Here is a 27234-nt window from a genome sequence, read left to right as displayed (position 1 = left end):
TGCATGTATGTGTGTTTATCATCTCAGTAACCACAACGTTATCCAAGCTCCAGGCGTCCTGCACCATAAAAACTACTTCATGTTTGTAAGTACACCTCCATATCTCACATAGAAGTGAGACAGAACCATCCTATGGCCTCTGTAAGTAACATTATATATTGTGATTGTTAGGTGGAGAATTTATTAGTTGAGTACTTTAATGGTGTATTTCCACCGGCTCTACTCACCGTGTTTCCACTAGTATAGCACTAAAATAGTACCTGGTACCGCCTGAGAGATCCAGGTACTATTTTCAGCAGCCTGAGAGATCCAGTCTCCACGACTCAACTAATGAATGTATATGACATAAAACAATGAAATGCAGGAAACCAACCAGCTGAAGTCAATCCCAGGCTGCCATCCACTGCTTCTAATTAATCTGAGGTTCTCTGAACCAGTAATAGTATCTCAAACCACACCTACAAATACACCTCCTATTTTACCAAGAGACAACTGAAAACCTCCTCCTCTACCAAGGCTGCAGCACGACGAACTGTGAGACACTTATTATTATTAGATGTAGTTTCTTTGTCCATATGTTGTTGTTTTTACACATCGACCTGGACCTGGACCTGGAGCTGGACCTGAAGCTCGCTCTGTGAGATTCCCTCATGAACGCGCAGGAATCTTGTGCACGTGTTTGTGGAGTTTTATTGATTGAAGGACAGAGTCATCAAGCCTCATACTTTACCTTCACCATACTTCACTTAAAGCTTCAGTATGTAACTTTAAGTGACTGCCATTTAGTGCTGCGAATTTAGAGGAAATATTGCGATTTACGTCATAATAAATGTTATCATGAGCCTGCTTCCTGCATCATTAAGGAAAATACTGTGAATAATCAGTTTTGAAATGTTTATTTCTCAACATTAAAATACAAATAAAAAAGAACATAAAGAAATAGAAACCCTAGGGTCTAAATAGTGTATTACAGTAATGTGCAATGGAGTCGGTTATATCTGCCTCTTTTGAAGTCTTGTCATGAGGCGTATCGACACTTGCGCTTAGTTGTGGTTGTTTTCTGAAGCTTTAGTAGCTAAAGCCTGACTGTGTTGGGATTTCACTCGCATGCATTCCATCATGCAAGATTAACAGTTTTTGTTTGTCAGGCTTTGGTCCTCATGAGGACTGAGGAAAACTGGTCCTACCTCAAAGTACCGCCTCAAAGTTAACGCTGGCCACCTAGATGAATTGTCGGAAGAGTTGGCAGGACGACAACTGTGAACTGAGCAATGCCCTAGCAGAGAGGGATGCCATTGTGCGAAGGTACCGTGGGACTATGGAAATGCTGTGGTTCAAGGATGCTGAGCCAGATATAAGCACCTGTCACTCCGGCAGTTTGCCCCGCCCCCTCCTCCGCCGGCCTGCGGGTCCTGATTACACACACCTGCTCACAATTAAGTCATGTGAACTTTTAAAAACTCTCTGTTTCCTTGTTTCAGAGCCAGTGTGTTTCGTCCATGCCAGATCACCAGAGCTCTTCGTCACAGCCACAGTTTTGTCAAAGAATCCACAAGTTTTCAATCCTCTTAGTGAGCGACGCTTTTGTTTGTAAGTTTTCTTATCATAGCCTTTCAGCTGATACCTTAGTTAAGATTTATAGCCCTTTTGTTTTCCTCCTTGGGGGAGATTTCTGTTTCTAAATTTTCAGTCATTTTAGGAACTCCAATCACTAGGATTGTGATTTATTTTTTATTTGATAGATTTTTGTTTTCAACCATGTTCTCAGTTAGTTAAAGATCGCCAATCAATAGGATTGTGCTTTTGAGTTAGTTTCCGTTTTGAAGTGTTTAGAGCTTTGTTTTCCTCCGTTTGGAGAGTTTTCTGTTTTGAGTTTTAGGTGTTAACCATAGTCTGAGTTAGTTTCCTCTTCGGAGTGATTTTTGTTTCCCGTTCATAGTGTTTCTTTTGAAGAGCGCTGCGTTCCCCATTCGTTATGGTTTTTCATAGCCTAGCTTTTGTTTTCCCTCAGTAAGAGGATCTTTGTCTTGCGTTTTGCTAACGAGTGCTAATAAAGACTATTAAAAGGCCTCTGCATCTGAGGCCTCTCTGAACCAGCTTGTCAGCACCCTCGTAACACAGTTCAATTCAGCTTTCGATCAGGCTGAGGTACTCGAGAGGAAAAAATGCACTACAGTGGAATCAGCAAGAGGCCAGAAGGAAAAGACTGGATCAAAAACTCCACGAACTCAGGGACACTTGTATGTTTGGAAAGACTATCGGCCTTACGGAAAAGAGAAATGGAGACTCCTTTAAACATTAGAAATTAAAAAGGAGGAACTGATGGATGGGTGGGCATGCAAAACAAACGGGCATATCCGACCAGTAACCAGTGCTCGTACCATCCCATCTGTTCACACCCACTCGACTGTTGTTTCTTTGCCTGTTGACAGGCAGGGTACTAGATGTGTTACCAGCCCTTCGCACCCTGGACAACCTGAGATCACACCGATAAGCTTGCCTAAGATCTCCGGGAACAGGAAGGCTGATTGGGAGAGTATCCAGGCGCAAGCGGGTACCACAGAGTCCTTTGAAGTGGAGCAGGAGAAACTAAAGGGTCAAGTGACAGAGTTCCAGGAAGTCAATGTCAAGAAGGTAGTGGAGCAGAGTAAACTGAGGCCCCAGATAAGACCCAGACTGTGAAGCTGCAGAAGACATTGGTGCAAAGTCAGGAGGATCTCACTAAGATTCAGTCTGACATCGACACGACACGACAGTATAAACGACAGTATAAAAGCCCATCTGACAATGATAAATGAATCATTAATCAATAATTAATATTTAAGAGTGTAGGAAGAGTTTTTTTTACTATGATGCAATATCATGTCCTGTTTTACCCCGAGACATGAAATCATGATAGCTATAATGATTTTAATATGTTTTATTTAACCTTTACAACACAGAGCATTGAGGCTGTTTATTTCCATCACTATATTAAAACATATATATCGAATTGAATTTGTTAAATTTGGAAATAGGTCATATATATATATTATATAATTATATATATATATATATATATATAATTATTATAATTATATATATAATTAATGAACAAGAAAAGTATCACTACTATCACTACTACTTTTTTTTAAGTGAACTAAATGAATCATAACTTTGACTCAACAAAACATAACACAAAAAAAAACAACACATTTTGTAAAGCCTGATGATGTGATCTATAAACACGCCCATATAAGGAATTCCCACAGCAATTTACCAAGGGGAAAAGAAGATTCTGAAACATTCTGTAACTGATAGGATTTATTATCATATAATATAATATATTATTATTATTATTATTACTATTATTATCATTATTATAATATTATTATGTTTATTATATGGCCTTGCTGCTATACATATATACATGTATATACATATATGTATATAAACATATATTCATATATGTATATATATATGTATATATATATACATATATTCATATATGTATATATATATACATATATACATATATTCATATATGTATATATATATAAACATATATATATACATATATTCATATATGTATATATATATATATATATATATACACAGGTATAAATATAAGTAAATTAGTATACAATTATTTTAAAATACAGATTTTAGGTAGTATCATATATAAAAATGAAGTTTGATGCCCTGATATGAACATTGTGATGTTTGGATACTTACTATTGCTTTATGTGAACATGTCAGAGACTTGGAAGGAAACTCTGAGGCCAGGTATGAAACCAGGTATGAAACCAGTGTGAAACCAGTATGAAACCAGTGTGAAACAAGTGTGAAACCAGTGTACTGTCCTTCATGAAACTTCTCCCTGGTGTTCTAAACACAGCAGCTGTCAGTTTGTAAAGAGGATAAGGTGAAACGGCTGGGCTGTGAACAGCTAATCACTCCCTCTCTGAACCCTCCCTTGTCTGACCCTCGGTGGGCGGTCTCAGCTGGTTGCAATCAGTAAACGCAAGAACAGCCGTGTCCAAGTAATGTAGCATATATAAGCAGGGGTTACACCTTCTTGTGTGTTCATAGAGCAAGGCCACTGAACAAAGGCAAACCCGAGCTCGGTCTCTACTTCATCGCTGTAAAATAAAAATGTGTCCCTGCCCCATTCCTGTTATCGCTGGATTACGCAGAAGGTCTCACAACAGCAAACGGCATCATAACCCTGTGAACCTCCACTCTTTGAAACACACCTCACTCACTGGCAGTTCCAGTCAGCAGTGAACAAGGCTGCCCATGCCAACCACCTATCACTGGACATCCTTGTTCTCACTGAGACCTGGATTAAACTTGAAAACAATCCTACGCCGGCTGCACTTTCTTTTTCTTACAAACAACTACTACCCTCTGTCAAGTACAACTTCTTTGAATACCATGCCATCTTGGTGACTAAACCGGTCAACCTCTGACCTAAACAAATTCCTATCACTACTGACCTTCTCATCCAGTGTCACTGCTGTATTTTTCATTGACAAAGTGGCAGCTATCAGCAGTCAGTTCACTGCTCCTCCATTAAAGGGCCTCACCAATCCTCCAACATGACAAAATGCTTCATGGGTCTGCTCCCACCTCATTAAATGCTCTCCTAAAGGCTTATGTTACCCCTCGTCTACTCCGTCTGTCGTCTGGCGATGCCAACACCCCACACATTACAATACAGTCTCTTTTCATGTGTTGTTTCACGCTGGGAGAATGACCTACCAAACGCTACCAGGTCCCTGTCTATCTTCAAGAAGCTCTTGAAAACCCAGCTCTTTCAAGAGCATCTTCTGTCCGAGCACTCAGAGAGGGAGGATGCACCAAACTGGGCCATCTAATAAAGTGACATCCTGAGGGGGAGAGGAAAAATCACCTCCATCAGACTGATCAACAGGGTGGTGGAAGAAGTCTGTGCTGCTCTGCCGCAACATCTGAGAGCATTTGCGACAGACCAAACTCTGTGTGAACAGTGGAGTGAGGGCAGCGAGTACAGCTTCCCATCTCTGTCTATCTCCCCAGCTGTGGGGGAGTGGCAGGAAGGAGCGGGTAAGCTGCTGTCCCTTACAACACCACATCTGGGCAAGTTTCAGGATGTAGGCAAGAAGGAACTTTATCAAGCCTTTATCATAGCCTCATAGCTATGAACAGACACAGATTGATCCTGGGGTTAAGGATGAGTGTTTGTTTTGTTTTCAGACCGAAACCCTCACACATTTGTTTGTTGAGTGTCATAGGTTGGCATCTTAGTTTATTCTTCTTAAAAAGTTGTTTCAGGATCTTGGGGAGAAAAAGGGAAACCTTTTTTGACATTGTTGAACTTTTTGTCTGGCTCTGCCAAGTTGGCTATTTGGCTGACTTGCAGAAACAGGGCCCATGGTTCTAGGAGTGTGGACACGGTGTCAGTTTTGAAGGGTCTACTGAAGGCCCGATTGAGGGTGGAACATGCTTTCTATAAAGTGACAGTCAATATGGAAGAGTGTGTGGGCTCTGGGGGGGGGCTTTGTGTTCGGTGGGAAGGGATGGGGAGCTATTTGTAAATTTGTGTTCTGGGGAAAGTTCTCATGTGTTTTGCTGTTATTTTGTTGTTCCAGGTTTTTTTTTGTTCTGATTGGTCAGTGATGTAGGTTGCCTCCCTGAAATGTGTAATAAAGGGAAAAACCAAACCTCTCTTCTCATCTCATCTCTTCTCTTCTTTTCTGAAGAAGAGGGGGAGGGGGAGCAGATGTTCGCTCCCCCTCCCTCTCTCTTCCTCCCTCTCTTCCTTCCTCTCATTCAGACTGACAACGTACAGTAAAATGTAATTATTGCAGCTAGCCATGAGATGCTAACAGGATATGAAAAAATCATATCATACACGTCTATGATCTATACAATAACAATATACACAAGTAAAACTTTATACAGAACCTCATCTGTTGATACGGTCACAGATGACGAGGACGTCATTTGATCAGTGGAGGCCACCGTAGCGCTCAGGGAAGGGAGGGGGTGAGCAGAGGAGCATTTCTCTGTTGTAAATGTCAGCCTCTCCTCTAGGTGTCACTAGCAACTACGAACTTCCCCTTTAAAGGCTAATTGTAAGGCTACAAACCATTTTTTATTTTACAGCGATTTCCGCTTACATGAACGTACTTTACTTGTTTTCATGTACTGTCATTAAAGCTAACTATAATAATGCCAAGAAGTGGGCAGTGAGCTGAGCGAGGGAGATGGCAGGTAGTGGGGATCACTGATGTGAAATCTGACATAGAGTTGCAGCTGTGTAAGGTGTTGTGAGAGGGTGGATGACAGCTGGTTCACACAGAGTGACTCACTTGGCCAGCTTCATCTCGATCTGCTGCCGGAGTTCCTGCCGCTCCTGGTCAGTGCGGACAGGGAAGATGTTGCGCTCCTCCAGCTCCTGCTTGCTGGGCCTGTTCCGCAGCTTCACAGTCAGCAGCTCTTTCCTCATTCTGCGTGGGAGTGTCCCTGTTGTCCAGGAACACAGGAGATGTTAAATACATGCATACAAACATATTTCAGGTTAAGAAAGAAAACCGTAAGTGTTATATTCTTTTAAATAACAATACAAATGTTGTGATGTTTTGACCTTTTATAGCAGACCTGGGCATTTTACGCAGGTCAGTCATAAACACAGATGAACAAGTATTTATGCTGCGCATGCAATACAACTGTGTTGCTTTTATTTTGAAAAGCCTGACCTATGGACTCACATATCTGTGTCTGTCTGCACAGCGACAGGTGACGTTAGCCAGTTACCCCTAAAAATGTCGGCTCACGTAAAAAAAAGTTAATTCCGAATGGTGCGTTTTCAACAAGACATGGACTGCTAAATATTTCTTTACACGCGTCAAAGGTAACGCCGTGTGCTTAGTTTGTGCTACATAAGTCGCTGAGTTTTAGAATTATAATCTGAATCGCTACTGCGTGACCAAACACAAGAATTTATCTGATAAAGAGCGCACAAAGAAGTCAGAGGCAACGTTAAGAACGAGGTCCGTGGTTCTTTTCTTCTACAAGTGTCTCAGTTTAAGTTCAGGAGTTATCATTATCTCCCTCCATGTTTATTATCTTATTATCTAACCAGCGAAGCACCGTCATTCGTATGTAAACTCACCCGGTATGATTGCAGCATTAGTGTGTGTGTGTGTGTGTGTGCGTGTGTAAGCGTGCAGGTGCGCTCTGTGCGGGTTGTGGTCACTGCACTACACCACAGTAGTATAGTATAATAGTATTTATTATATAGTGTAGTCATTTGATATTTTTAAAAGAGTTGGTTAGTAATTGTGTTTATTGTGTGTTTGTATGCTGCCCAGTTTACACCAAAACAATAAAATGCACTGCTTTTAGATAAAAGAGATACAATTAAATTAAAATTAATTCAAATTTGGCCCGGCCCTCAACAATATTTTTTGTTACTCATGTGGCCCCTTGGGGAAAATAATTGCCCACCCCTGTTTTATAGTCATTGTACAGTTTAGAATAAAACTGTACAACTGACAACATTAATAACAAGGTTTCATCAATTCATCATTTGAGGCTACCCATATCATCACCATTATTATTGTGCTATAATTAAAAAGTCGATTTCATTAACTGTATAAACTTGTAACTTGATACAGTTGTTGTGTATCTGCTCCTGGTCTCTCTCTCTCTTCTGTCTCTACCTCATCTCCCTCTTGTCCTTTCTCTCCCCCCTTTCTGTCCCCCACCTCTCCGCTGTCCCCCATTTTCCTTTCACCCCAACCGGTCGAGGCAGATGACCGCACATCTCTGAGTCTGGTTCTGTCACAGATTTCTTCTTCTGTTTTCTCTCCACTGATGCCTAGTGTTTGCTCATTGTGTGAACTGTTGTGTTTCTCTGCTCTCCTTGATGTCGTCTATGTACAGTGCCTTGAGATAATGTATGTTATGATTTGGCGCTATACAAATAACATTGAATTGAATTGAATCAAGTTATTCTATCAAAAAGTCATCAAACTCCTTTGAGTTGCATGAGAACAACTAACACAAATGTCTGGATTAAAGTCCGGATTCTGACTCAAGGTCAGAGGGAGAATGATCCTGATTCTTCTGTAGCTTTGGCTTCATGTTTGGTGCTGACCTCAAGGTCCAGCCCCCCCTGGTGGTGGCTGGAGACCCTGCATCTTTCACTTATCAATAACCTTAAACTTCAAAATATTAGAAAGAAAAAGTAATGTTTAAATATCATAAACATTAAACGATGGTGTATATTTCCATTATTTTAAGGACATGTATACTGAGGAACTCATTCAAAATTCAAAAATTGTAAAATAACCAACACAGAAGAGGTCAGTGACACACAGAGCCAAGGTAAGATGTGTTTAAATCAATCATAGTAACACTGTCTACTTGCACTGCTGTTGTGTATTGACTGAAGCCTTTGTGTATTTTGTGTTGTGTGTGCGTAAGTGCGTTAGTGTGTGCTCACTTGATTAATGTGCGCGAGGCTGTCAAATAGTCATTGAGTGTAAAATGGTTGACTTGACTCCCCTAGTAACGCTGTTGTTGTGAAAAGGCTGCCTGATACTGAGGGCAGGTGTGTTAATGATGGTGCTGCTAATATCAGTGGTGTCAACTGTGATCTGAGTGACTGAGGACGTGATCAGCACCAAGGACAGCGCTGACGCTCATTTTAATGGTGCCTCAGTCAGACAGATAACTGAGTTGTGGGTACCTATAGATCTGATGTGTCATGTATCTGGTAGGCCGGCATCTCTCAGTTGCTTTCAACATGTGTACATGCATGACGTTAACCTCCACATGAGGGTCATGGGGAACTGGAGCCAGGGTACACCCTGGCAGGTCACCAGAACATGGCAGGGCAAACATACAGTGATGAAAAACCACTCACCCTCACATTCACACCTATGTTTAATTAAGAGTGTCCAATTAACCCCCTGACGTTTTTGGACTGTGGGAGGAAGCCGGAGAGCCCGGAGAAGATGATCATGTAAACCAATGCGTGCAAACCTGGGTCTTTTTGCTGCAAAAGTCAACATTTATTCATTATTCATTATTTTGTCGAATTAACAAAATAAGATATATTCTAAACTCTAGCACGAGTTAAAGTAATGCAGAATGTGTTGAGCTTAGCTGCGAGGTAGGTTTGTTCTTTATGACTGCAATCATTGATAAAACATTTTGTTGGTATCTTTCTAATATATTACAAACAGATTAACAGTAAAGGATTGACAATTTATATTCAAGCTAATAACTGAATAATTGAATACTCGTGCCAATCCCTAATAAATACCAACTGGGATGCACATGCAGATTAGTAAGTGCTAATGTTGTCCAGTTTGTTTAAAGTTTGTTATGAGACCAGTGTGCATCAGTAACTCCAGTTTGAACGTGTTTTAACTGTAGAGCATCATTTTAATTTCAGTATTAGACTTTTTTGTTTTCAGTTTTTATTAGTTTTAGTGTTAGTTATTTTTAATATGGAGTATTTGCCAGATGCAAGATAATGTATAAGGACAGACGAACAACCATCACAGAATCAAATACAACAAGAAATGAACCTGAAGTGCAACATGTGTACAATACTGCTGAGATTAGCTAAAGTGTGTCAGGTAAAAATCAAAAGAGCCAACAAACTAAAGACACACATGAACATAGCAGATATAATAATAATGAATAACCCTCATGAGACACATGACATTGGTGTGTCAGACAATAAAAAGGTTTGATTCACTGAGATCAGCCTCAATGTGTGGTCCATGCACTAATGGTGGTCCATGAGCGACCCCTAGTGGTCCGTGAGGTGACAAGCAAGTAACATAATCATGTTTTGAAATGTCAGAGATTCTCAAACTGCCTGTGACATATACATGTACATGTGTTGTTTGTTGTTTTCAATATCAAATCAACTCGTTCAATTTAGGAGGTTGTAATTTGTGAACTGTATTTTTTCGTGTCTGTGAGTGTTTTTTATGTATGAAATGAATTTACAAAGACAAAAACTGAGCACCTTTTCACTACAATTTCAGTTAGTTTAATAAACACACAATTCACTTTCATTTAGTTATTGGTTTTTTTTTAAACTAGTTTTTATTTTTGTAAAAAATGTCTATTTAATTTTAGTTTTGGTTATTTGGTTTTCGTGAACATGTGAATGGCAGGCGGCCGAAAACTGAGCCACGTGAACAGCCAGGAAAATGTAACACGGGAAAGTCTGCTCCTGGACGTCACTCTAAATCTCCCAGTAATGTTCACATTGTAAATAAAGGGCAGCAGTGAGTGGATAATGAAATAGATAAGCTAGAACCTACCAGAGATCACAGACTGGTTCCAGCTCTCCTGGTCGCTCAGGTACTCATCCAGAGGCCGGTTCTCCTTGTTCTCATCAGAGTTCTTCTTGCAGTCAGACTCAGCACCAGGCTCTCTCTCTGTGCTGGATGTGCGGGACAGTCGGCCTTCCAGCCGCCGCTTTGGGGATGAACGCACATCCTTTCCCTGGAAACTAAAATCACACGACACAACCTGTTAATTCTAACCTGAGGTTTAGTTACAAAATTCAAAAGTTGAAAAGTTGAACAGTTGAAAATGTGTTTCCCTTGTTAAGTGGGAAACATGTTCCACAAATGTTTAGTATTAACCATCTCTTGATAAAACATTAACAGTTTTATTACAGCATTTACTGATAACTCCCATTAGTTAATTAGCTTAGCTGGTGATTTGTAATACAAACATGTACACAGAGCACAATGATCACTCATGTCATGACAACAAGGCAGATACACACATTCAGAATGTGGTAAGACACAGTCGTGAAGTAAATCATGGCTCTGCTGCATCACCTGACTGAGGGGAGCGTGTGTGTGTGTGTGTGTGTGTGTGCATCCTGTCAAACTGCTGAATGAGCGGGTTTTTCTCAATAGTAAAATTCATTTTATTTCATTCCATTCTCCAACTTATTTACAGCCGTCTGACTTTACTACAGCAATGTTGCTGTTTCCTCCTTCTGTCTTGACACATGCGAGGAATCACTTCCTTTAGATCTAAACACAGTCTTTAATAGCATTTGACAATGGTTTGAATGTGAGCTTTAAGTTTGACTGCTAAATGTGATTCCCTTGGCAGATATAAATAACTAAAACAAAGGTTACTTTGTGTTGTGTGCATGTTTTAGAAATGCTGAGTCCGACCTTTCCTGTCTGTGTTTCGTGGCCAAGGCCCAGTGCAGTTCCTCAATGATACAGCTAGGGGGCAGCTGTGGGTGCAGCATTCTGAGGTGGGGGGACCCAGTCGGTGTGGAGATCCTGCCTCTCAACAGGGAGCCATGAGGGTCTTTGGGAAGTGTGAAGTTTCTGGGTAAGGTGGCTGGAGACTTCTTCACTGGCACAGAAGGAGCACCTGAGGAGGACGACAGTCAGAGTCAGACTCCACCTCAGAGCAGCGCAGCAGCGACCTGGTGTACTCACAGTCGAGGCTGCCCAGCCTGGGGAGCAGTTTGACTGGCATGCTGGGTAGAGGAGGGGTGCTCGCTCGTCTCTGGGGCTTGGTCAACGTCACGTCTTCTTTCCCCTTCCCAGTCGACGGCTCCTCACTGGGGTCGCTCAGCGAGTTGCTGTCGTCTCCTCCGTCGTCGCTCTGGCAGGAGTCTCCCACCGTCTTCGAGGCCTCAGTCACATCTTGCACTGAGACAAAGCAGCAGTGATTGGTCTCTGTCTCCACTTAGTGGACAATCAGGGACATGATGTTGCAGACTGTACTAAATAAAAAACACTGACAGCAACATTTGTGAGAACATTGAAGGCATCATGTTACCACAAAGCTCTTTTACATGGAGCAGGATGTTGCTCCCTCTGAATATCATGACAGTTTTCCTTAATTGTCAATCATTTATTTAAAACAACAAAAGTTAACCCAATGGCTTTTTTTGGTCTATAATTGGGGGAAAACTGTTGTTTTATTTTTTTGCATTTAGCTTGATAATAGTATGTTGTATATTTGTTGTATTACAACAGTAACTCACGCATTTCTCTATGGGAAATTCACCACCATAAAACCAGAACAATGGGCTGAATTCTTGGAGGGATTTATTATAACTGACCAGATAAAGACAGAAAACACAGATTTGAACTAGTGACCAAAAGTCTCACTAACATGTGTGTCTGCTTAAAAGTCTATATCTTAAGAATATGTCTGTTGCTTTATCTTGCCATTAGACTGGTAACCTGAGGCCATAGAGAAAATCATTGATTTTACAACTGATACACCTCTGCCTGCATCAGGAAGTTCAAATGTCTTATATTGTGACTTCAGCTTTTGAAATCCTCTGTTTGGATTTACTTAAGTGACACAAAGTTAACAGGCAGCAGTAGACGAGATCTCACACGCTATTATTATATTATATATTATTATTATTATTACATCATGCATACTAGCAAACATCTGCTTATTATTTTCAAACCTTTTGATAAGTGGTTAAAATGAGGGTCAGTAACGCTGAACATTAAAATTGGACACTTTTTCATATATATATTATAAAAACCTTTCAAATACATGTGTAGTATGCAGTGTTCTATATGTGTTAAAGTTATGGATATTCTAGTTTATATATATACAGTTAAACTGAATCATGTTCAGATTGTGACAGGCTTTAGTTTACTGGAAGACTTTCATTTATTTCAAACAGATTGTTTTTTTGTTTTTAAATCAGTGATTTAAAAGAATTATCTGATTTTGAAAAAAACAGATGAATGTAAGGGACATTTTATTACAATATTTTTGTGATGTTGAGATTTTGCTGCTCAGAGATATCATTTTTATTTATAGAAACAAGGGACAATATTGAATTGAAGTAATTGAAGCATTTACTGTGAACTGTGTCGCTGGTATTTTCTCCACAGTTTCTAATTTAATAAAAAAAAGGCTGCAACTACAATTATTTTCACAGTTGAAATTCAACTGATTTACTTGATTACTTATCAGGTACAATTGATTTATGAAATGTCAAAGAATAGTTGTTTTGACACAAATGTGTCAGATACCTGAACATGGTCCTGTTTGAGCAGCTGGAATCAAGGTTTTCTCAAACATTTCAGTCTATTTTTTGGTCATTTTGTCATTGGTCTGTTTCAGAGTGTCGAGTTCAACAGAATGTCACTAAAAACCTGCTGGAGTCATTTCTGGAAGGACGAGATGCCACAACGCCATGTGCTTTGGAGCTGTACAGAGCTGCAGTGTGCTACACAACAGGAGGTATGGACTGTTAAGGTACTAAATATCTGTATGTACCAAAATGAGAGGATTTTAGAGAATTCTATTGCATTTACATGTAGGAAAGAGCACGTAATAAGGAAGTGTAATGTAAGTCAATGTATTTACATTTGTTTTGTCATCTCACATTGAGACACAGTTGTTTATGTGACTGATTCTTAAGTGGTGCCAGCTGTCAACCTTGTTATTTTAAGATTTGAGGAACCTGTAAACCAGGGGTGTCAAACTCAAATTACATGGGGGCCAATGAGCATCTAGTCTGGTAAAGAGGGGGTCGGTCTAGAGAAGAAAATGTGGAAAAAACAGTAATAATAATAATAACAATAATAATAATGATAATATTAATAATAATTATACTCATAATAATAACAACAGTAATAATAATAACAATAATAGTAAAAATAACAACAGTAATAACAATAATACTAATAACAATAATAATAATAATGATAATTCAGATTCAGTCCTTTGACCAGTGAAGAATGTTTTTAAATCCTTCATCCTTCATCATTGTCTTAATTACTGTGGCTCACAGTGTTCTACTCTGTACCTGTTGATGCTTCTAAATCACTGCCCAGGTCTTCAGTGGTGCTGGCCAGTGGGGCCACAGGCTCCGCCTCTTCTCTGTCTTCACCCTCAGAGTGAGTATCCGGATCTTCACTGTTACCCACACAGGCAACAAGTGACTCTGCAAACACACAGCACAGGAGTAAGTTAGGCATGTATGTGTGTGGCTCTGTGAGGACCAAACCTATAACCATAGGGTTATGCATTTAGTTGTGGTGGTTAAGGTTAGTGTGTGTGTTTGTGCGTGTGTGTGTGTGTGTGTGTGTGTGTGTGTGTGCACCTGTTTCCGTCTCCCCAGGGTTCCTCATGACGAGGTCCTCCCTCTTCTGTCTTACAGCTGCTCTCTTCTCAGCGGCTAAATAGAACAAAACAAACATTTATGGAGGCAGTTTGCTGAATACAATGTAGTCTTTCAGTTTTATCCACTGTTTTTCCTCTTCCTTCTTTTTTTATGTGCCTAAATGGTTTAGTCCGCCCACAGACAGCGTCAGTGAGCCCAGATTGAATGACCCGGGGGTTAGCTGTCATCATGCTGCCTGAAAATAATACATCGGGGAATCATAAAACGAAAGAGTGGAAAGAAAAAGAAAGAAGCAGAATGAGGGGAAGCAAATGCCGACTGCTTTCTTTCTGAAAGGTGAACCGAGTTATGTAACTGCATCCATTAAAGTTAACGTTGGAGCAGCTGCAGCAGCTGGAGCAGCTGCAGCAGCTGGAGCAGCAGTGGCCTCTGGCGGCTCTTCTGAAGATGAGGCTGAGATTGAGAATATGATGAGATAAGACAAGATGTTCAAGGGCGAATCAAAACGTTAGTACACAAACCAGATGGCGCCTGATGTTTACAGGTATTTGAGCACACGTCAGCCAAATGCATCAGTTCAGGTGGTGAATGAATATAATCATCAATATAATCTGATTTGATTATTAATGCTTGTTTATACATAAAGAAATGCACTGACATTAAGAAGCCTGTGTCACACTCACACGCTGAGGGCTTCATCTTCTCATTTTTCTTTTTCCTCCATTTCCACGGCTTGAAGATGCGTCCCAGGCTGGCCAGTCTGCTGCTGCGGTGGACGGGAGGTGTGCGAACCCCTGATACCAGGCAACCTGAATGCAGCGCCCTCTGCTGGTCCATCCCTTCTATAACACAAGACAAAACACACTTCTTTCAAATGGGCTGCAGATGATCAGATCAGATTTGAGACATTTCTTACATCCCAACATTGTCACAACACTGGCTGAACACTACTGGCATCCATGAACTTTTGGACTTCTTGATTCCAGTCTAATTCTGAGGAGACAGAGAATCACATGGTTAGTGAATGACTAACATGGATTCAGAGCAGCCAGAAAACACACACGATGGAAGTTTTCTTCAAACACACACTGCTTCAGCTCTGAGGTCAGTGCAGACATCAGCATGTGCCTCATTTAGGTAAATACGTTGGGCAAGAACACAAGGATCTGTTGCATTACCATACTGTGATGAGATACAGTACGTTGTTTTTCATTGATGTGGGTTTACCTCCACCTGACCTTATCCTGACCATTTTTCTTTGATGTTTCTTTGGTTGATTGAGCTCCTCATGACTCTCTGTGTGTTTCTCAGTGTCTGCCATGCTGCCAACACGGAGTGACTTTATTTCAAACATAAAAACACGTCAGAAGTGAATTCTATTATTAAAAAAAGTCGTTCAGATGTTTGATGGGATAAAAGCTTCTTGTTTCCGCTCGCCCCTGCACCTCTGCTGTATACACACAAACGCTCCCTCAGTCAGGTCTGATAGTATTGCTTGACAGACCCTGTTCTCAGATGATGCGCAGCATACAAATAATGTTCAGGTACACACTGCAGACAGTGGCGAGCCTTGTTGCCTCACAGGAAGAAGGTCATCGGTTTGAATCCCACTTTATGTTCTCTTCGTGTGCACAGTCCAAATACTTAGAGAATCGATCAAGTTCCCATTTTAATGAGGTGTGAATGTGAGAGCGAGTGGTTGTTGGCGACCTGTCCAGGGTGTGCCCCGCTGTTCCTGCCTGCCTGTACCTAACCCTAACCCTCATGTGGAGGATAAAGCAGTAGACAATGAGTGAGTGAGTGAGTGAGTGAGTGAGTGAGTGACTGAAAACATTTTTGGACTAGCACATTTCTGGGGATTTATTGTCAATATTAGTGTTCTTACATATGGAGGTGGTGCAGTGCACGCGCACACCCCAACAATGAACCCTTGTTTGATTTATTATTTTGGCTGATGACACATCATTAATATGTATCTCTCACATGCTTACTAAGGCAATTCTTATTTAACATTGAAATAATATTAATATATCTGACATAAGCTGACTGAAAAGTTCAGGTTTGCTGCCCTCGCTCTTCCTGCCAGTCTCATGCACACACACATACACATATGACATTCATGACTTGAGGGGACATTGCAATGATTTACATTAATTTCCTGGAGACTTACTCTAACCCTAACCACATTACTGGCCTAATCCTAACCCTAACCTTACCCTAACCCTAAAACACATCTTCACCTTAAAATTTACGTTGTGGGGATTTGATTTTTGTCCCCACAAGGAAGACAAGTCCCCATATTGTGACTGTGTAAACAGGTTTAGGTCCCCCCATTAGTAATACCTGGGCACACACACACACATCATCCTCGTATTTTTTCAATAGTATTATTTCTGTGCCATCAACAGTCAACAGTCTCTGTTGCAGCAGCTCTCGCGTGTTCTAGCTTTGACATAAATGTCCTCGCTGCAGGACCACTAAAGGACGATCTTATTAGTGTTACATTAAAACGGTCATGTCACTAACATTATATTTTATCTATCTATATATTACAATTAAAATGAACACACTTCACAATTTAGTGGTTAGCACTCTCGCCTTGCAGCGAGAAGACCCGGGTTCGAGCCCCGGTTGGAACAAGGGCCTTTCTGCATGGAGTTTGCATGTTCTCCCTGTGTGTGCGTGGGTTCTCTCCGGGTACTCCGGCTTCCTCCCACAGTCCAAAAACATGCAATGTGGGGATAGGTAAATTGGACACTCCAAATTGACCATAGGAGTGAGTGTGAGAGTGAATGGTTGTTTGTCTCTATCTGTGTGTGGCCCTGCGATGGACTGGCGAACTGTCCAGGGTGTGACCCCGCCTATTGCCCGATGTAGCTGAGATTGGCACAGCACCCCCCGCGACCCTCTGGTGGAGGATAAAGCGGTAGATGATGACTGACTGACTGACACTTCACAATTTCACATTCTCTAACCCGGTCCATTTAGCACTGGAACGGTGTTCAGCATCGCCCTCCTGTGGCAAACCAGCGAAACTAATGAGACGCAGCGAGACGGATAAAATCGATTTTGTCACTTGCTATTTGATGCAAAATGTGCAGGTCTGCAAACTGCAGCTTTAATATCATTTAAGGAAACTCTATTATGGTGTTATCACCCGACTCTACTGAGGAAGTGACTGAGGCTGACGACACTGAGAGACAGAGACAAAGAGAGAGAGAGACAGAGACAAAGAGAGAGAGAGACAGAGACAAAGAGAGAGAGACAGCGACAAAGAGAGAGAGAGAGAGACAGCGACGAAGAGACAGACAAAGAGAGAGAGAGACAGAGACAAAGAGAGAGAGAGACAGAGACAAAGAGAGAGAGAGAGAGACAGAGACAAAGAGAGAGATAGACAGAGAGAGAGAGAGAGAGAGAGAGACAAAGAGAGAGAGAGACAGAGACAAAGAGAGAGAGAGACAGAGAGAGAGAGATCTTTGAAGAAAGGCCAAAAATAGGAAGGGACTCCTACACAGACTGGAACCAGAACTAGGCAGAACAAACAGGTCAGAATACCAGGAAGACTGTCTCTGAGTATTAGGTGCTATAGATAAGTAAGATAAGATCATGTGAGGTGGGGTTGTCATTGATTCAGCATGAAACACAAATTGCTGCTGAGTGCTTGCAGTTACAGCTCTAGCTACGTAGCTACGTAGCTACGTGTCCTCAGGTTCTTCACTGTCGGCTATAACACTCTTTACATTGTACTAACATGTTTGTTATCTTCTGTCTGTGTGAAGTGTTTTTTTGTATTTGTCTTGTGCGCGTCCGACATTGTTGCTGCTGACTGTCGTAACGTTAACAAGTCAACTAGCGGCAGAATGTCACATGACCAGAGAAAGCCAATCACAAGTTTCTCTGGTTTAGAAGGAGGATGTTGTTATGAAAAAAACTGTTAGATAAATCTGAGCTTTTCCTGCGATTTTTAAAATGTTACTAAAATTTAATCATGGAAATTTGCAAAAGCAAAACTGTAATTTAATGACACATTTGCTCCCAGTAATGTAACAGATTACAACGACGTACCTTTTGTAATTAAATTACGTAACGTTGTTACATGTCACTCGTTATTCCCTAACACTGCCTGTGCTCGCAGGATCAGGAAATCCCACATTTAGGGGCCGTCCACATGTTCTGTGGACACAGAGTCTCTGTCTTACACTGTCATTGATTGTCCTGTGTTTGGAGATTGTTTGACAGTGTTACCAACTACTGTCAATGGAAAGTAACTCACGTCAGTGTGAAAGACACGAGATATCAGAAGAACACGTCATGTCTTTAGAGATTTCACACACTAAAATAAACAAAACAAATCAGGGATTGTTCCACACACACACACACACATCTGCACTGAACATCCACAGCTCGTCTGTGACTCTGTTTATGTGCGCTGTGTGTGTGTGTGTGTGTGTGTCTCCACCCGCAGTAAATACAGTTCATTGGCTCTCACTCGAGCAGAAGAATTTTCTGTGCATTTCCTTCACAGAAAGTATTTAGGTTTATGCCAGAAAGTCGGTAGATTTGTCACAAGTTAGTTTTTTAATAAATTTAAAAACCATTAACGTAAACAAACAGACATTATGTCCCTGTCTTTCCTCTGGCTCTGTCCATTCTGTCTCTGTCTCTGTTTGTATATCTAATGTTTACAATGTCGTCTTCTCTGTTTTTGGTGTAACGTCAAATTAAATGCATCAAATACATTTCTGTTCCTGAAATGTTTGAGTCCTGTTGTTGACGGGATTGTTTTTGAACATTAAAAACTATAAGATTCACTAAATTTCATATATGGTCCTGCACTGATTTGGAGTCATTAGGTCACATGACCTCAATGAGACCGTGGTAGTTAAGAGCAACGAGTCAGACACTGAACCAGCTGTGATCGTGCAGCATCACTGGGTGGAGACGGAGGAGGGTGTAGCTTGTAGTACTTTACAACCTGAAACTCAGTTCACTGTAGACCTTCTTCCTCTTTCATCTCGGTGCTAGCTCAGTGCTAACTCAGTGCTAACTCAGTGCTAGCTCTGAACACATGCACAGTGTGTAAAATTGATGAACTGTGACAGTTATGTGACAGCTGCAGATTCTTAAATTCACAACTGTGGATTCATATTTTTTTAAATTTGTAACTTTTTAAATCGTATTCTCGTGGTTTGCATTCATGTGGTTTGTATTCTAGCCTTCAGTCAAAAGATTAGTTTAGTTTGTCCATTGTGGGCTTCTGTAACACATGGTGGGAGAAATGGCTGTGAACAGCTGACCCGCCTCCAAATATGAATATAAAAGGCTCATTCTGAGGTAAAACCAGTAGCTGTTTATTTCACAATACAAATCATGAATATTTTTATCACAATTTCTGTGATAAAATGTGACTGAATGTCATTTTGAAAAGATAAATCAATATTTTTGTACCAAATAAATTAGAACACCATTAATGTGTTAATTAATAAATCTGAAGACCCAAAGAAGTCTCCATGTCCGGCCGAGGGTCCTTATCCAATCTATCGAATGTCATTGTTGTTGTTTAAATTTCTGTCATCAAAATGTGGCTAATGTTAGAATGTATCTTAATGTGTGTATTTTTGTTCAACCAAATGTCCAGAATGTGCTCCCACGTTAGGTCTGCAACAAATCATAAATGAATCACCAGCTATTTTGCTAATTGATTGATTGGTTGGTTAAAGTATTTTTTTAATTTAAAATGTTTATATTATTATTATTATTTTTATCATTATCATTATTACAATAAAATTGTGAAACACTGATCAATCAACATGTATGTAACACATGTAATAGAAGTAGCACAAGTAGAACAGCATTTTTGACTATCTTTGCTGAGGATGCAGAACCAAATTCAGGTCAAGCTTGTAGTAACAGCAGCAAGAGCGAGCCCATGTAGGGTCAGGCTGCCGTTGCCATAGTAACTTTGCTGGATGCTGCAAAAGGAAAAAAGTCCCTCAGAAGCAGAGGATCAGCGTAGTATGAGGAATAGGGAGTTGCTGGGTGGATGAGAAGGATGCAGCTAATCACAGCCCAGTATGCAGAATGTAAATCACAGTTTATGTTGAAATATTGATCAAAGTGCTATGGTTTCTTTTAGTTAATGTTAATGTGTCTTTCCAGTAAACTTGGATCACTAAACTAACCGTGATCTAAGAGGACTCACACACAGCAAACGTGCTGACTAGGGTTGCAAACCGTCCCTTGAAAAACGGAATCGTCCCGTATTTAGAAACAAAAGCACCCGTCCCATATTGAGATAAAAAGGGACGCACTTTGTCCTGTATTACTGTGAGAGTCAAAAAATAGTCAGTAAAATGCCAATGGAAAATGAGTAACAGGGTGCTTTATATAAAAATGTACGGTAAACTTGTTACCAGGCCCCGTCCTGCTCTGTGACCAATGAGCTGACAGCATATTCACACACGAGTATAACGATACAGAATACGCTCATCCCATTGGTCGAGGTATTGTTGCTTGCGGAGAAGATACACTCACAGAAATGAATCATGGTAGAGTTTAATTTTAACCATATAAAACTATTTGATTTGATTTAAATACTCACATTTCTTAAATGTATGTATTGAAATTAATTATAATCTGTTAAATTCTTTCAATACTAAAAAATATTGAATGTAATTACTTAATACTTATTAACATGGTTTAAATAATCAAAGCTGTGAAACAAACAAGATTATTTTATCTAAAATATATGTGATTAGTTTACATACAACTTGGGGGGAGTGAAATCAAGAAACCAGAAATGACATCTTTCCACTGGACGCCATTACGACCGCGCTGTAACATGTGGTGCCTCATGTTTAACGGTGAGTATTCCGAGCCATCCTTTATCTATTTACATTGGTGCATGTGTTTTTAATCATATTACAATAATATCAATTCATTTATATTGAATCTACGTAGTTTGTGACGATTGTATATGGTTTTATCTTTACTTCGTCATGTGTACTGGCACTCGCAGATGACGAAGCAGCAAGACGCAGCCGCTTTACTTTTCTAAATATTTTCGGCACGTGTGGTGCTCTGGGGTCTATGATCACGCCTGTGCACAGGTCATCCTGACGTGTAGTGGTGGGTAGCTTAATGCGACGTTGCTCTGAACAGTTAGTTAGCTAGATGGCGGCCTTGTTGTGACGTGTCGGTCGCAAACGATCTGGTGTTGAGTCGAAAAGAGACTGCTTGCCGAAAAACTACTGCCCCCGTCGGGAACGCGCAGCACTGAGAGAATTTTTTTTTCTTTTTTACTGTGCAATAGAAATGTCCTGTAGCCCTAGCAATCACATAACACATAGTGAGAAATCAGTAAGAACTATCAGAGGTGGGTAATAACGAGCTACATTTACATAATTACATTTGCTTAAGTCACTTTTTGGATAACTTGCACTTTTTACAGTATAATAATGAATACAATAATGCAGCATATGTAGAACTGTAACTGTAACGGCACAACACCGGCTCTGAAGTGAACGGCGAGAGCAACATTGATTATTCTTTTAATGCTTCTCCTGTGTTCACACTTTAGTAGGTCAACCTCTTAAATTTATTGAGTAGCCTAAGTTACAAAGATGCACACACCAACGTGTAGCACAATTAAAATGTGGTTCATATTGACTGACAGTTTGTGTGATTTTAAAATTGTTTAAGATATCAAAGCTAAAATTTTGAGAGTAAATAGGATAAATACATTAATTACAGAAAATTCAAATTCAGTGGCAGCAGCAGCTACCACTGCAAATAAAACACTGCGCTTCGATCAATGGGAAAATGTATTTCGGGTCGGGTCAGGTTGTAATTTTCAGGCCCGCTGAGAACTCTAATGTAGAGTTATAACCAGTATCTCAGGATGTGTAAACATTGAGCATTACATTAATTAAAGTCATTGATTATTTATACTGCATTACCACACACATCACATTTTCTCTCTCTCACTCTTTTACACACACACACACACAAAACTGAAAGGGAGCATGACGTTCCCACCAACCATGACCAATGGGCCTCCATGGTGGCTCAGGCATTGGTAACTGAATGGTTCTCAAAGTTCGGTGTTTCCGCTCTGTTTCTGTTTTCCACTCCAATCAAGGCCGCAACTTTGAGAGTTTGCTGGTTCAGGAGCACCATGACCAAACTATGACCAGCATGTCTCTCCTTAGCCATTGCACCTGTCATCTGCTGATGCCCCAACTGGGTTAAATCCTACAGTGCCACCTGCTCCTGTGAATGGAGTTAACCACTTGCCCATAAAGCGCTTCCATCAGCCATGCACCCTTATCCTGTTAAAGAGGAAGTCCAACAAAAGGCACGGTCAACTGCAGGTCAACACTCAATGTTTATCATCTGCCACAACCTGTCAAGACAGTCTGGCTGCAGACCTGCAATGTCAGGACCCTTCGTTGCAGACCTGCACTGTGAGGTCTCCTGTCAGGACCGGAAGTTGATTCGAAGCCTTTCAAAATAAAAGCGAGCATACCGGAAGCACCTATTTTTCGTTCCCCATGTGAAGTGTGGAGACGACGAGGTGAGTAAAAGTCAAGTGATAACAACTTTGTGTCATACGAGGAAACAGAAACACAGTTGCACACTATATATTGACTATATAAAGTTATATTAATTTGAAAGAATTGGGTTTTGGACTTTTGGGTAGTTTTTAGCGTTGTTATCGTATCGATAGTGCTCACTTAAATGTGCCATTTTCCTACTCAAAGACCAAGAAAACTGAGTTATATCATATAGTTTTTATATCATTTTGTTTTACTTATTACGACATTATTTGTCTCTTACAGATGCATATTTCAATCTTAAGTACCGGCACTACGCCCAAAGTTGAACGCTGCACGTCATGCTGCAAGCGATTTCACTGCCCCCTTGTGCCTAAAAGTGAAACCAACACAATTGTCCAAGCTGCAGAGCCACTTAGAGGCACATAGGAAAGGTGGCATTTTATTTAAAGGTAAGCACAATGTATTTGTCTGTGTGTTTGTACTCATAAGTATGAGCCAACGCTACTAACTTCTGACAGGTTGTGGTTTGGCTGGTAAAAGGGGAAAAGGAAAATGAAGGGAATGTAAGTTGCAGTGAAGAACACCTGACACCTCACTTTTCTGTGTGTCTTACTGTTCTGAAATGATGTTAATGATGTACAGTTTTAGATCATTAATCATTAAAATCATCAAAAATAATAAAATAAAATAAAAAGACATTTGAAAGTGTGTTTTGTGTCTACTGTTTTCTCTTGTAACAGAGGTTATTGGTTATCTGGGTCATGTAACTAGGTATTCAGTAGTATTCATTGGCAAATCCATGTGGTCCGACAGCACAAGGTAAGAACATAGCACAAACAATATTAAGCAATTAGTAAATGAATTATGAGGTGTTACAATTGCAAACACACATAAGATATGCCTATATAAAACAATTAGTAAATCAATATGTAAATGGGTCCAACAGTGCAGGGGGCTACATTTTCAATGCTAAATAATGGTATAGAAGCAAAGAACAGTCAGCAATAGGTTGTAGTGTAGATGCATTATGCCATCGCACATTAAGGTGTATTTACAGAGATTTATTGTTTCAAAATGAATTTGTAGTGCACACTAAACTAACAGCTGTCCTTTTTATGAATTAAATTAAATTAAATTAAATTAAATTTAAATACTGGAGTAAAATAATGCGTTTTGAGTAGGCTAATAAGGTTTTAAGGGGATCATAACAATAGCTGGACATCGAGTTTGCGCTGATTATCTGTAGAATAACCCTACAAGTGGTCATAACATTTTGTATTTTTTTGTTTTGTTTGGTTTTTATCTTGACATTTTCCTGCGTTTTTTCACCTTATCCAGTTGAACTGGAAAGATATACAGTTTTTTAAATCTCTTTAATTAAACACATGGATACACATAAACATATTTACATTGTATACATAAAATAAATACCCAAGAAATAAACATGGGGAACGAAAGATATGTGCTTCCGGTATGCTCGCATTTATTTTGAAAGGCGTTGAATCAACTTCCGGTCCCGACAGTGCAGGAGACCTCACAGTGCAGGTCTGCAACGAAGGGTCCTGACAGTGCAGGTCTGCAGCCAGACCCCTCTCCAACCTGTGAGAGTACGGGAAACATATGGTGGCAACCTCTTTGCTCTTCTGCTCTTTAAAGGCCTTGGAGGTGGCTTTGGTATCTTTAGTCCTAATTGAATTATTGAATTGTCGGGGTGAAAAAGGTGGTTTATGGCGTGTGTCCACCAACTCAACAAGCCTCGGCACGGAATGGTTTAGTTGGGTTTCCACTAGCATAGTATCTGGTACCAGGTAGTTTTTTTAGTGCCTGCTCTGGCAAGGTTCCAATTGTAGGTACTATGTGTGACGTCTTCAGACTTCCGGCCACTGATTGGTCAGAGTGCTGTCATAGGAGGAGACGTCCCACAAGAATCAAGCCAAACAATGCCGAACTGTAGATCCGTTGAAAAGACAGTCCTGAAAATGTGGGTTAATCTCCACCAACTACCAGGGAATTGTCTAAAATCGCAATATTTAACAGAGGAGTCAGTGTATTTAGCAACAGTACTGCTGATTGCGTCCGACAAGCAGCTTTATTTCAGTCCAGTGACTGTGTCAGAGTAAATACAGCCTTTCGTTTTCTTCAACAGGATAATGATACAATAAATAGTTGTTTGTGTGAATCTCTTGTTGACTCCTTTAACATATAATGTGTTCTCTGTGGAGGACATTAGTAAACCTGAATATCTCCCACTGCATACTACTGAATAAACTCCTTTTGCTATCTACAGTGAACATTTAGGGCTTTTCAATTATAACAAATGTGAAGGGGTGGGGCATTGGTTACAATATTACATATTACATTTTATAATATATATTATTTCCTGGTAGTCAGGAGGATAGGGGATTTTCACACAGTGTACTGAGGACATCCAATGCCACCCTGTTTTGACATCTTGCCACTCCTTTACCACCAGCAACCCAACTGCTCAAATCCACAGTCATGGAGTGTCCATTTGTGAGATCATTTGCACCAAAGTACTTTACAATTGATTACAAACCTCGCAGTAATCACACTCTTAGTGAAGGGAGAGCAGCTGTGTTTCACAGATTAGTGGCAGGAGAGGCAATTTCCCACCAATCGCCACCACAGGGCATATAAAGGGAGGTGGCATTGATCTTGCTCTCTCTTTCTCTCTTGTGTTTGGCTGAGGCACTTCCACATCTTGCGTCCTGCCACTCTACACAACCTGCTGCAGACGGTTGCTGTGCTGCTGGGTCTCTCTGGTCTGCCGCTATAGGTATAACCAGCAGGTTGACCAGTGTGGGGCCAGACTGACCAGTGTGGAGCCAGCAGACAGACTGACCAGTGTGGAGTCATCAGCAGACAGACTGACCAGTGTGGAGCCATCAGACAGACTGACCAGTGTGGAGTCGTCAGCAGACACACTGACCAGTGTGGAGTCGTCAGCAGACGGACTGACCAGTGTGGAGTCATCAGCAGACAGACTGACCAGTGTGGAGCCAGCAGACACACTGACCAGTGTGGAGTCGTCAGCAGACACATTGACCAGTGTGGAGTTGTCAGCAGACAGACTGACCAGTGTGGAGTTGTCAGCAGACAGACTGACCAGTGTGGAGCCAGCAGACACACTGACCAGTGTGGAGTCGTCAGCAGACAGACTGACCAGTGTGGAGCCAGCAGACACACTGACCAGTGTGGAGTCGTCAGCAGACAGACTGACCAGTGTGGAGCCGTCAGCAGACAGACTGACCAGTGTGGAGTTGTCAGCAGACAGACTGACCAGTGTGGACCATCTCTAACACCAGGAGCATAAGCTACAGCAGGAGACAGAGTTCAGAGTCAATATACAGAGACTATTCAAACTTGCCATCTATGGTCAGTTTAGAGTCTTGATGAAGGATTTTACATTAATTATTCTAAGCTTACTGCTACCGGACTAAAAGGGAAGTGTATGTGTGTGTGTGTGTGTGTGTGTGTCTCTGCTCCCTGTTAGCACAAAGTTAGCAGGCTAACGGCTCATTGTGTGTGAAGTTCATTATCTGACAGTAACATTGGAGCAGATTTCAGAGAAATCATGAAAAGTGAGTCAAGTATATTTAGTTTCTGAAGTCATGATCAGTGCCCTGAGGATTTTTCATGGAAACATCGTCATCAACAAAACAATGACGTAATTGAAGATACAGTAAACTATTATTTATTCATATAAATCAAGGAAAAATGATCATCTGCTTCATGTGTGTTGCTGGAATACATTTATTGTAACTTTGAAATTACTGTTGAATTTGTAAAGTTTACATGGTCAATAATAGAGTTGTTTTTCTTACTTTAGGATAAACCTCACCTGGTTAACAACAAACAAAATGATGCTCCATAAGCAGACGTCCACTGGACGTGCATGTTGAATGCACAAATACACAGTAATCTACTGTGTAACAGTATTTGACAAAGTAACTGATGTGGCATCATAACCTGTAGAGCCAAAAGAAGTCCTGGCTCATTGATCACAGAGGTTGTAGCTTGTGACCACTGACCATGGCAGCTTTGTACAAATGCTGAGAAATATTTATTTACAAATGTGAGGAGCAACGAAGAGGGACAGCGATGAAGCTACTGAGTGCTATGTTGCAGCTAGCTCACAGTTTAGCTCTGAGTCAGCGTGACTGAAGAGTGACAGCCTGAGAGGAGAAGTTGAAAGAATAAATATAGAGCTCAAAATAAAATCTATACAGAGTATAAAAATATTAAAAAAATGTAAAAGAAGATGTAGAAAAAATAAAAATATACAAATATACAGCACTTTTATATGTATATATACATATATATGTATATATATATATATATATATATATGTATATATATATATATATATATATATACATACAGAAACACAAACAGAGAGAATTGCAGTATTGCCCTGGGATGTATTGCACATTTATCAGGGAGAGGAATATTGCACATAATATTACACATGGTTACAGTGAGGTGGTGTCTGGTTATTTTACAGAGAGTTCAGTGGTT

General features: G+C 40.4%; 1 protein-coding gene across 2 annotated transcripts in view; it reads right to left on the bottom strand.

The window, feature by feature from the left end:
• The window catches only part of phactr3b (phosphatase and actin regulator 3b), a 46096-nt gene that overhangs the window by 5747 nt on the left and 13115 nt on the right, over positions 1 to 27234 (bottom strand). Inside the window, exons 2-8 of one of the 2 annotated variants that reach the window (XM_058630691.1) lie at positions 14821 to 14979; positions 14117 to 14191; positions 13820 to 13957; positions 11469 to 11684; positions 11193 to 11400; positions 10317 to 10507; positions 6336 to 6489 (exon numbers count right to left, since the gene is read on the bottom strand). In XM_058630691.1, the coding sequence (XP_058486674.1) occupies positions 6336 to 6489; positions 10317 to 10507; positions 11193 to 11400; positions 11469 to 11684; positions 13820 to 13957; positions 14117 to 14191; positions 14821 to 14979 (1141 nt within the window). The remainder of the gene's footprint in view (positions 1 to 6335; positions 6490 to 10316; positions 10508 to 11192; positions 11401 to 11468; positions 11685 to 13819; positions 13958 to 14116; positions 14192 to 14820; positions 14980 to 27234) is intronic. The other variant, XM_058630692.1, reaches the window with a different exon arrangement.

This window comes from Solea solea, chromosome 6, assembly GCF_958295425.1.
Source record: "Solea solea chromosome 6, fSolSol10.1, whole genome shotgun sequence".
Lineage (NCBI taxonomy): Eukaryota > Metazoa > Chordata > Actinopteri > Pleuronectiformes > Soleidae > Solea > Solea solea.
Note: the sequence above shows the minus strand (reverse complement) of the source record. Positions and strands in the feature narration are given on the sequence as shown.